This window comes from Apostichopus japonicus, chromosome 8, assembly GCF_037975245.1.
Source record: "Apostichopus japonicus isolate 1M-3 chromosome 8, ASM3797524v1, whole genome shotgun sequence".
In the NCBI taxonomy this organism is placed as follows: Eukaryota; Metazoa; Echinodermata; class Holothuroidea; order Aspidochirotida; family Stichopodidae; genus Apostichopus; species Apostichopus japonicus.
In genome coordinates, this window is record NC_092568.1 from 42,742,731 (window position 1) to 42,755,490 (window position 12,760).

The 12,760-nt window shown below is 35.7% G+C and overlaps 1 protein-coding gene across 1 annotated transcript in view; it reads right to left on the minus strand.

The window, feature by feature from the left end:
• LOC139972102 (kinetochore-associated protein 1-like) overlaps positions 1-12,760 on the minus strand; it is a 126,980-nt gene that overhangs the window by 64,179 nt on the left and 50,041 nt on the right. Inside the window, exons 33-38 of the mRNA XM_071979034.1 lie at positions 11,202-11,395; positions 10,601-10,698; positions 9,269-9,473; positions 4,350-4,540; positions 4,083-4,181; positions 2,918-3,046 (exon numbers count right to left, since the gene is read on the minus strand). Coding sequence (XP_071835135.1) covers positions 2,918-3,046; positions 4,083-4,181; positions 4,350-4,540; positions 9,269-9,473; positions 10,601-10,698; positions 11,202-11,395 — 916 coding nt within the window. The remainder of the gene's footprint in view (positions 1-2,917; positions 3,047-4,082; positions 4,182-4,349; positions 4,541-9,268; positions 9,474-10,600; positions 10,699-11,201; positions 11,396-12,760) is intronic.

The following is a 12,760-nucleotide window of genomic DNA, read 5'->3' on the forward strand; positions in this document are numbered from 1 at the left end:
GTTAGTAGTCATTCAATATAGGCAATGTTTAGAAGTCATTCAATATATTCAATGTTAGTAGTCATTCAATACAGTCAATGTTAGAAGTCATTCAATACAGTCAATGTTAGTAGTCATTCAATATAGGCAATGTTTAGAAGTCATTCAATATATTCAATGTTAGTAGTCATTCAATACAGTCAATGTAAGTAGTCATTCAATACAGTCAATTTTAGTAGTCATTCAATACAGTCAATGTTAGCAGTCATTCAATACAGTCAATGTTAGTAGTCATTCAATATAGGCAATGTTTAGAAGTCATTCAATATATTCAATGTTAATAGTCATTCAATACAGTCAATGTTAGAAGTCATTCAATACAGTCAATGTTAGTAGTCATTCAATACAGTCAATGTTAGGAGTCATTCAATACAGTCAATGTTAGTAGTCATTCAATACAGTCAATGTTAATAGTCATTCAATATAGTCAATGTTAGTAGTCATTCAATACAGTCAATGTTAGGAGTCATTCAATACAGTCTATGTTAGTAGTCATTCAATACAGTCAATGTTAGTAGTCATTCAATACAGTCAATGTTAGTAGTCATTCAATATAGTCAATGTTAGAAGTCATTCAATACAGTCAATGTTAGTAGTCATTCAATATAGGCAATGTTTAGAAGTCATTCAATATATTCAATGTTAATAGTCATTCAATACAGTCAATGTTAGAAGTCATTCAATACAGTCAATGTTAGTAGTCATTCAATATAGGCAATGTTTAGAAGTCATTCAATATATTCAATGTTAGTAGTCATTCAATATAGGCAATGTTTAGAAGTCATTCAATATATTCAATGTTAATAGTCATTCAATACAGTCAATGTTAGAAGTCATTCAATACAGTCAATGTTAGTAGTCATTCAATACAGTCAATGTTAGGAGTCATTCAATACAGTCAATGTTAGTAGTCATTCAATACAGTCAATGTTAATAGTCATTCAATATAGTCAATGTTAGTAGTCATTCAATACAGTCAATGTTAGGAGTCATTCAATACAGTCTATGTTAGTAGTCATTCAATACAGTCAATGTTAGTAGTCATTCAATACAGTCAATGTTAGTAGTCATTCAATATAGTCAATGTTAGAAGTCATTCAATACAGTCAATGTTAGTAGTCATTCAATATAGGCAATGTTTAGAAGTCATTCAATATATTCAATGTTAATAGTCATTCAATACAGTCAATGTTAGAAGTCATTCAATACAGTCAATGTTAGTAGTCATTCAATATAGGCAATGTTTAGAAGTCATTCAATATATTCAATGTTAGTAGTCATTCAATACAGTCAATGTAAGTAGTCATTCAATACAGTCAATTTTAGTAGTCATTCAATACAGTCAATGTTAGCAGTCATTCAATACAGTCAATTTTAGTAGTCATTCAATACAGTCAATGTTAGCAGTCAACAATATAGGCAATGTTAGTAGTCATTCAATATATTCAATGTTAGTAGTCATTCAATACAGTCAATTTTAGTAGTCATTCAATACAGTCAATGTTAGCAGTCATTCAATACAGTCAATTTTAGTAGTCATTCAATACAGTCAATGTTAGCAGTCATCAATACTGTCAATGTTAGTAGTCATTCAATACAGTCAATGTTAGTAGTCATTCAATACAGTCAATGTTAGCAGTCAACAATATATTCAATGTTAGTAGTCATTCAATATATTCAATGTTAGTAGTCATTCAATACAGTCAATGTTAGTAGTCATTCAATACAGTCAATGTTAGTAGTCATTCAATACAGTCAATGTTAGAAGTCATTCAATACAGTCAATGTTAGTAGTCATTCAATACAGTTAATGTTAGCAGTCATTCAATACAGTCAATGTTAGTAGTTATTCAATACAGTCAATGTTAGTAGTCATTCAATACAGTCAATTTTAGTAGTCATTCAAGACAGTCAATGTTAGCAGTCATTCAATACAGTCAATGTTAGTAGTCATTCAATACAGTCAATGTTAGCAGTCATCAATACTGTCAATGTTAGTAGTCATTCAATACAGTCAATGTTAGTAGTCATTCAATACAGTCAATGTTAGCAGTCAACAATATAGGCAATGTTAGTAGTCATTCAATATATTCAATGTTAGTAGTCATTCAATATAGTCAATGTTAGTAGTCATTCAATACAGTTAATGTTAGCAGTCATTCAATACAGTCAATGTTAGTAGTCATTCAATATAGTCAATGTTAGTAGTCATTCAATATAGTCAATGTTAGTAGTCATTCAATATAGTCAATGTTAGTAGTCATGCAATATAGTCAATGTTAGGAGTCATTAAATAGTCAATGTTAGTAGTCATTCAATATAGTCAATGTTAGTAGTCATTCAATACAGTCAATGTTAGCAGTCATCAATACTGTCAATGTTAGTAGTCATTCAATACAGTCAATGTTAGTAGTCATTCAACACAGTCAATGTTAGCAGTCATCAATATAGGCAATGTTAGTAGTCATTCAATATATTCAATGTTAGTAGTCATTCAATATAGTCAATGTTAGAAGTCATTCAATACAGTCAATGTTAGTAGTCATTCAATACAGTCAATGTTAGTAGTCATTCAATAAACTCAATGTTAGTAGTCATTCAATACAGTCAATGTTAATAGTCATTCAATACAGTCAATGTTAGTAGTCATTCAATATAGTCAATGCTACTAGTCATCAATATAGCCAATGTTAGAAGTCATTCAATATAATCAATGTTAGCATTCATTCAATACAGTCAATGTTACTAGTCATTCAGTATAGTCAATGTTAATAGGCCTTCTATATTGTCATTTTAAGTGTTAGATACAGCTATTGAGCCTTACACTCACCATTATTTTCTTATTGACATATCCTGATGACTGAGTCTATCAACTTACCATAATTTTCTTGTAGTTATATCCTGACGATGCACAAAGCTGTTTCAACTTCTTTGAAGCTGATGGTTTACGTAAAAGTAGCAGAAAACTCAATGCCAGAGACTGATTTACATTTTCTGCTTCAAAAATCTGACAAATAGAAGAAGACAATTCTATATTCAAAGAACTAATAACGAGATGCCAAATTCAATGTATTCTTAAAACAACAACATAACAATGAAAACGCAATCATTTGCAATGACAAACCCGAAAAGACAGTTGCTCTACAGAGGTAGACTCAACCAAGGAAGGATAAAACCTATGATTATAAGTCAAATTACTGGCATGACAAAACCATGGAATGCTAAACAGGACCATAGTCAATAATGACATGTAAAACCACATACTGAGTTACGTATAAATGGTTATCTACTAATAAACAAGGTAATTTTGTGCTATTACATTGTTATTATCTAATCACTCTCATAGGAGGGGTATTGTAGTTCCTTTCCCAGTTTGGGCCATATACAGCTCTGTCAGTTGCCATTGCAACAGTTGCCATGGTAATGGTTAATTTTCCTGAGTAGAAACTCTCGGGGGGGGGGGATCACCCATGGTTGGGTAAGTCCATGACTAAGGGAACTCTCGGGGGGATCACCCATGGTTGGTAAGTCCATGACTAAGGGAGGGGGGGTCACCCATGGTTGGGTAAGTCCATGACTAAGGGAGGGGACAAAATGTGTCTGTGTGTCCAGTTTGGTATCAAAACCTCCTAACTGCTGAGTTGATTTCTTTAAACTTTGTGTGAAATTTGGTTGAAATCTATTTTTTTTTTATAACTCCCAGGAGAAACATTGAAATGGAACCTTTGCAGGTATAATTGAAATGTCAATTAGTTCTTTCCTCTGATTGCCAGATTGCAAAGCTAATACTAAATTGGTTCATTTGAAATCAGTGCTTGCTGGCGATAAGATATGCAACTCTGTGGATTGACAGTTATTTACAGTTCATCAGTCTGTAGATGTAAGACACCATTTATAATAGATGTATCCAATTGTCTTCAATGGGACTAAAGTGAAGATAACATTTTTGAAACATCAAACATATCTAACTCTCTAGTTATCCCTTTACAGATTTTCATTAGTTTAATCTGTGTGAGTACAGTATTGACTACATTGATGCTTACTTTGTCCAGGAGCAGAGAAGCACACCTCTCAGCCACAGCAAAGTCTTTACCCAGGATTGACTTCATAGTTTTCATTTCTTCAACAATGCCATCCTTCATCTAAAGTAAAATGGAACATTTAGAAACAATATTCAATAAACTGTGATGAAAGAAATAGATTTGACTTCATGGAAACACTAACTCACTCTGTGAGGAAATAGCATATTTGATTATGTGATGCAAGTGTTACCAGACAATTATTAACTAGAGCTGTGAAGAGTCACATACCTTGGGGTGAACTAAGGTGGCAGCAATGATGTTACCATCAATATAGCCAATACCAGACATCATCACCTCCACAGCAACCATTAAAGTCATCTGATGGTGGTTGTTACCAGTCAGGTATTCAATTAGCTCATCCCCAGTAGTCTGCAACTGGGGTAGGTAGTAGACTGGTGGACTGCTTCCTTCAGTTGGATCTATGAATGAAATCAATACCCTCAAATCAATATTACATAAGATAGGAATATTCATTGCATAATCAATTTGTACAGATGTAAACATTGATCAGGCAAGTGAAACAAACTTAAGGATTGACAGAGCAAAGCTTACACAATTTCAGGGTGATCATTACAGGCTAAACGTAATTTAGGGTGGATCAAACAAGCTTACAATGAGTCAAGCTAGAAATGGCTAGGCTCACAATGAGTCAGGCCTGATGAGACCAGATTTATACCAAGCAGGTAAAATAAAAATGACTTGAGTAGTGGTTTATAAATACCAGCTGAGTGTTGTAATGACTGGCCAAGAAGTATACAGAGCTGGTAGGTCCGTATGCATTAGCGTTACACGGGTCCAAAAATCGGGAACCGGGTACCCGAGAGCCGTTACCCGTCGGGTATCCGGGTACCCAGAAAAAAATGGTTTACCCTCGTGTGTCGCGTCTTTCAAGAAATTACATATTGCAGTGTATAAATTTAAGAAATTTCAAGTGGTTGTCCCCAGGACAACCAGCTCACCAATTTTTGGTTGTACTGCTGAAATTTTGGTAGTCCTGCAGTGGAAACATGTAAAGTACGTTATATGGTTTTGGGATGGCCAAAGGAACTCCAATTAGGAGAAGATACATTTCATTCAACTTCATCACCTTGTTTACAACATCTTCTAACTTTGAGCCCCATATTGAAGACAGGGAATTTGGCAAATTAGTCTAACACAGTGGACGGAGAAAGAGAGATATATGGAGGGGACGTTCAAAGAGAATATCTGAGTTTGTTATGAACTGTTCCCTTGAAAATAAATAAATAACCAGTGCTGGAAAACCTTGTTCAATTTCCCGCGAACACACTGCCGATTTCCTGCCGTAGTTCGCGCAGCAAACACAACGAGCACACGTAGCGCCTGAGCATAAAAGCGTGGGGTCCAGGGGCCCGCCTTAGTTACCCGGTGGGGTCAAGGGGGCGAATGCCCCAGAAAATTTTGGTATTTTTGCGTGTCTGGTGATAAAAAATTCGCAGCTGAGGATGCAAAATACTGACAACTTTTTGAATTTAAATTGTTAGGAAGCTGATGAAAATTTTAAAATGACAAGTTAGAGTAGCTATACTATGTTATAAAATGAAAAAAGATTGAATCTGTCTTGCAATCTTTAAAAAGTTTAACTTACAAAACTTCCGATATTATGAAACAAACAACGTTCGGCAAAGCCCCGTTTCTAGACTGCCTAACAATGAATAGCTTGCACTATATGTTCATCAATTTACAACTGCAGTGTTTAACCCTACTTAAATACTACGGTAGGCTACATGTGCTGAATTTCCCAGGTACCTTGCCAAACAACTGTGAGCTCATCCCCTGTCTAACACCTGTTTGTTTATATTTTTTGGCACGTTTCCAAGGAACGTTTCATGGACTAGTATTAATTAGGTCAGTCAGTAAAGGATTGGTAAAGTTATGCGAATTATTATCTTAGACGTTCAAGAAAAGTAGGTAAAATATCCCCGTAACAGTAAGGTAAGTAAAACACACCTCAAGCCAACTGACTCCTCCTCATGAACAAAACAATATATTCCCCATGATACACGAGGCACAGTCCACACCATACACGCATTCAGTAGCACGATATCAAGGCCCCTACAGTAGGCCTAGCTATGGCCATCTTGATGAAAGTAAACCTTGTAATCACATGTTTTAGGCCACTTGGCATGATTAACTAATGCTTAATATTGTTTCCATGTTCTTGTAAAAAAGGTTAACTTCGCAATATACAATTACTTGTGTTTTTGTAGTTACGTGAGATCCGTAACCGGCGAGGTGGTTAGGCTATTTGCTATACACTTAACTATGGTAGGAATTTGTATTTTTGGAAATTCTAGAAAATACTTTCTTTTCCCCGCTTAACACCAGATGTGGTCTTAAGGTTTATTCATAAATGGGTGTACTAGAGCCTTGTTTACATGATATTAGTTGCATGTAGCGCAATATGCCAGTTTCACATGAATATTTCGAAAGGTTTTTGCTCGATCTTTCGTAAAATTTGAAAGGTGTACCAACTTACTTTTCGTACACAATTGCTAATTTCTCTACTGATTTTCAGTTTTTTTTCTATACAGTCAAGTGAATACGTTGTGCATTTAGTATTAACTTATCACGAATGCAAAAAAGATGCAGGGATTTCCAGCAGACAAATGTTTTCTTTGCGGGATTACTGAGTCAGTTGAAGGGAACACTAGAGGGAACACTGAACAGCTGTACTGTATCGAGGGGGGAGTCAATATTGACTCCCACCCCCTTCGATACAGTACAGCTGTTCAGTGCGTCATAGTACTGGCCAAATGAAAACTATTGTATAGTGTGTACATGCGGTAGGGCACGTAGCAGTGGTGGATGGGCGGGGTCTTTGCCCGTGGGGGTAAATCTGAACTCTGATTGGCCTTTGTTGACAAACGGACGGAACAGAAAATACCATGAATCTTGAACTGAGTGGTCCATGTCAATGTGAGGGCTCGGCCTTTCTCAGGCTAATAGAACATGCGTATACGTCTGCGTATATTATTTATTGGATGAAGGTAGAGTTTGGAATGAGTTTCTTCTTATGTGAAATGTAATTTTACGTTTTTGGTTTCACGCTTGTTTCCGTGTCTTTTTCAGTTTGTTTCACGGAACATTCACCAGCCTTTTCGAAAGTTTTTGGTTGTCCACCAGGCAACCAGTAATTCACGATTTGACAAGTTTTGGTTGCCTGGCAGGTAATTTGGTCGTCTCGGACGACTGGACGACCGCTAAATTTACACACTGTATTGGATGCTACTGACAATGTTTTCATGTTCAAATACGTAGGTGTAAGATAAGGTATAAAACCTACCTCAATAATTTCTATTTGCTTTTGTTTCTTTCATTAACTTGTTAATAACTTCATATAATTAACATCACTACTAACATCGCACTGCCGCCACTGCTTATGTTTGAACTCAACCTCTATTGGATCAGACCATATAAATACCCAATTTAGCTCTTATACAGTTTTTACTACTACTATCTATTATGCAGGGCCAGGGTTGCATTAGTCGCGAGATTGCACGATTTGCCCAATTTGATCGCATTTTGATAAACGTTTATGAAAAAAGCCACTTGCGATTATTATTTTTTAGTTATCCTGTCTATAATTCATTAGTAACATATCGTAAAATTCCTTGTCAGTCTTTCCTTCTATGTAATAAACGAATGATTAAATAATAATTGTGAGAATTCTTTCAATTTCTTCCACATGGTAGCCTAACACCACACTAAGTCAATTGGGAAATCTAGCCTAACCATCTGTTTATTCGCTGAAACTGTGAAGCGGTTATAAGATATCCATGGAATACTTTCAATTATTATTGTTACCTTCGACCACATGGTTGCCTAACACCACACTAAGTCAATGGAGATATCTAGCCTATCCATCTGTTTATTCGCTGTAATTGTGACGCAGTTATAAGATATCTATGGAATACTTTCATTATTGCTGTTATCTTCGACCACATGGTTGTCTAACACCACACTTAGTCAATGGGGTAATCTAGCCTAACCATCTGTTTATTAGCTGAAATTGTGACACAGTTATAATATATCCATGGAATACTTTCGTAATTGCTGTTATCTTTGAAAACATGGTAGCCTAACACCACACTAAGTCAATGGGAGAATCTTGCCTAACCATCGGTTGGCAAAAAAAAAAAAATAAGACTTTGCGTAGGATTCTGGTTATAAATTAGGAACGGGGTAGTATCCCGTCGGGCGGGTACCCGGATACCCTGTGCAAACACTATTATGCATTGTACATTAGTTTACAAATACCAGCTGAGTGGGTATTGGTTAGCCAAGAAGTATACAGAGCTTGTAGGTCCTTATGCATTGAACATTAGTTTACAAATACCAGCTGAGTAGGCATTGACTAGCCAAGAAGTATACAGAGATGGTAGGTCCTTATGCATTGTACATTAGTTTACAAATACCAGCTGAGTAGGCATTGACTAGCCAAGAAGTATACAGAGCTTGTAGGTCCTTATGCATTGAACATTAGTTTACAAATACCAGCTGAGTGGGCATTGACTAGCCAAGAAGTATACAGAGCTGGTAGGTCCTTATGCATTGTACATTAGTTTACAAATACCAGCTAAGTGGACATTGACTAGCCAAGAAGTATACAGAGCTGGTAGGTCCTTATGCATTGTACATTAGTTTACAAATACCAGCTAAGTGGACATTGACTAGCCAAGAAGTATACAGAGCTGGTAGGTCCTTATGCATTGTACATTAGTTTACAAATACCAGCTGAGTGGGCATTGACTAGCCAAGAAGTATACAGAGATGGTAGTTCCTTATGCATTGAACATTAGTTTACAAATACCAGCTGAGTGGGCATTGACTAGCCAAGAAGTATACAGAGCTGGTAGGTCCTTATGCATTGTACATTAGTTTACAAATACCAGCTAAGTGGACATTGACTAGCCAAGAAGTATACAGAGATGGTAGTTCCTTATGCATTGAACATTAGTTTACAAATACCAGCTGAGTAGGCATTGGTTAGCCAAGAAGTATACAGAGCTGGTAGGTCCTTATTCATTGTACATTAGTTTACAAATACCAGCTGAGTAGGCATTGACTGGCCAAAATGTCTACAGACTTGGCAGGTGCTAACATAGTGTTCACTAATCTATACATACCAGCTGAGTGGGGCACTGGCTGGCCAAGAAGTCGACAGAGCCGGTAGGGTACACCTTCTATATTGTTGGTAGGCATACATGATTTGATGAAAGTAGCTGCTCTTGGCAGTGCCTCACTGGATTCCATCACCATACTGTCCTCACAGAAAAACTCATCAATCAGCCAATCACTGCTGCCAAATCGACCTGTCTCAGAATCAGAAATCTGTTCCAGAAATACAAATATCATAACTAGTCAGAATCAAGTATTTTAATTGGGGATTTCAGTATTTTATTTCTGCATATTTACACAGACGAGATGATTATTACATTTCTGCAGAGGCTTTTATGTATTATAAAAGGTCTTGTTGCATCGCAATCAAATTATAAAGATCATACCAGTAGTGTACGCCATTTATGTGGTAACTCTGAACTATCTAATGATACTGTAGTATGTCCTGAGACCAATTACTATTTATGTGGTAACTCTGAACTATCTAATGATACTGTATTTATGTGTTAACACTGAACTATCTAATGATACTGTATTATGTCCTGAGACCAATTACTATTTATGTGGTAACTCTGAACTATCTAATGATACTGTATTTATGTGGTAACTCTGAACTATCTAATGATACTGTATTATGTCCTGAGACCAATTACCATTTATGTGGTAACTCTGAACTATCTAATGATACTGTATTATGTCCTGAGACCAATTACCATTTATGTGGTAACTCTGAACTATCTAATGATACTGTATTATGTCCTGAGACCAATTACTATTTATGTGGTAACTCTGAACTATCTAATGATACTGTATTATGTCCCGAGACCAATTACTTTATTTGACTCTCCCTTCAAAACTTGTGGATAAGAGAAATTTGTAATAGATCTTTCATTTATTTATCTTCTATTAACAAGTACACATGCAATGAAATAAAACTATTTCTATTAACTCTCTCCCTGTCCCTCAAATAACATTTCTGTAGCAGTGCGAGCCATTCCCAGGACACATTTAACAAGTATCCTTGAGTCATTAGTTCATTGTTGCAGTGATTTCATTTATACTTGTTAACTGTATAGGTTATACCTACATATCAGAGTCACACAAGATGGGAGATTTGTTGCATTGTATAGAGCAGCTGAACATATTGTATGACCATCACTCAGCATTCTATAGTGTGCTAGTTACACAATACCAACAGCAATACTCACATTAACACAAGAATAATAACAGGGAGGATTCATCTCCCCAATCACTAAATATCTTTCAGTCTCTTTTTTATTTCCTTAATAGTAAAACCAATGGAACTGGATATTAAGAGATAGAATCAAGACAACACTAACCTCAACTGCGCTCCCGTAATCTCCTGTTTCACATTGTCTCTCAATGTCTTGGAGCAGCCGCAGATGTTTGGACAATTCAGCCAAGTCACAAATATTATCTATAAGAAAGGAAAGAGCATAAATCTACCAGTGTCATGTCTCCTTACAGCTCTTGTCTTTGATATCACAATCAGGACATGACACAATCACATCATTTAGTTGACTATTACTTCCTTTTTCATTCAGTCATTGTTTTTGTACTTAAGTGGTTTAATTGCAACATTCTAGTTGCTATTGTTGCATAGTGGAACTTTTCCCACAATGCAATATACCCACTCCTTGAGAGAAGCATATTTGATCTAAATAGGAATGTAAAGCATACTGATAATGATGATTCAATACAAGTTTATTATGCCAGAGGTTAACAGTAAAACTATCTTACCGATAGAATCTCACCATCAACCCAGAAATAAACTCTTCAAAAGTAAAATAATAAAATAAGGACTGACAGTAAAAATAATACCACAATGCTGCTGATTTACATGAGATCTTATACCTTTATCCATTAATCTCATCCTCCATATTTCCCATGATGCTTTGAGTGGTGTACCATTATCCTTACCATTACTTGCAGATGTCAAAGCAGTGCAGCAGAGTTCATAGAGAGTGTGGAATAGGTCTGCGGTATTGCCCATAGCAGATACCAAGGATGTAATCTGATGAGGGGTGCAGTGTCCTCCAACTTCACAAATACTTAAAAGAGCGTCAAACACTACTCTAGCACCTTCTTCACTGCAGTCAGGGTAGCATAGGTCTCTGTAACAACCAACCGAGAGGATCACCATACAAGAAATTACACCATTATATCTCTCTTTATGGCACATTCTAGTTATAAAGGTTTCAGCTTACACCACCCACAACTCCCTATTTATACCCAACAAACCACCCCTCCTATAAAAAGAAATTTAAATGTTGTTCACTCACTTAGCCCATAATGAAAGCCTATAGAGATATAGTACACTGACATAGCTCACAATGAAAGCCTATAGAGATGTAGTACACGCACTTAGCCCATAATGAAAGCCTATAGAGATGTATTTCATTCACTTAGCCCATAATGAAAGCCTATAGAGATGTAGTACACTGACATAGCTCATAATGAAAGCCTATAGAGATGTATTTCATTCACTTAATTAGCCCATAATGAAAGCCTATAGAGATGCACTTAGCCCATAATGAAAGCCTATAGAGATGTACTTCATTCACTTAGCCCATAATGAAAGCCTATAGAGATGTAGTACACTGACATAGCTCATAATGAAAGCCTATAGAGATGTACTTCATTCACTTAGCCCATAATGAAAGCCTATAGAGATGTAGTACACTCACTTAGCTCATAATGAAAGCCTATAGAGATGTATTTCATTCACTTAGCCCATAATGAAAGCCTATAGATGTACTTCATTAACCAGGCCCATAATCAAAGCCTATAGAGATGTACTTCATTCACTTAGCCAGTAATGAAAGCCTATAGAGATGTAGTTCATTAACTTAGCCAATAATGAAAGCCTATAGAGATATAGTTCATTAACAGCCTATAGAGATATACTTCATTCACTTAGCCCATAATGAAAGACTATAGAGATGTACTTTATTCACTTAGCCAGTAATGAAAGCCTATAGAGATGTAGTTCATTCACTTAGCCATAATAAAAGCCTACAGAGATATAGTTCATTAACAGCCTATAGAGATGTACTTCATTCACTTAGCCATAATGAAAGCCTATAGAGATGTATTTCATTCAATTAGCCAGTAATGAAAGCCTATAGAGATGTAGTTCATTAACTTAGCCAATAATGAAAGCCTATAGAGATGTAGTTCATTAACAGCCTATAGCGATGTACTTCATTCACTTAGCCATAATGAAAGCCTATAGAGATGTAGTACACTCACTTAGCCCATAATGAAAGCCTATAGAGATGTAGTTCATTAATTTAGACCATAATGCATTCTTATAGAGATGTAGTCCATTAATTTGGCTAGGAAAAAATTATTTATGTATTAAATAGTTCAACTTATGTATAATAATAAGGTATAACTGCAATAGCACTTTGATTAGTAATTGTTTTGTTTGGTAAAATTGCAGCCCAAATGCTGCTTTTGAGACAAAGTAAATTAAG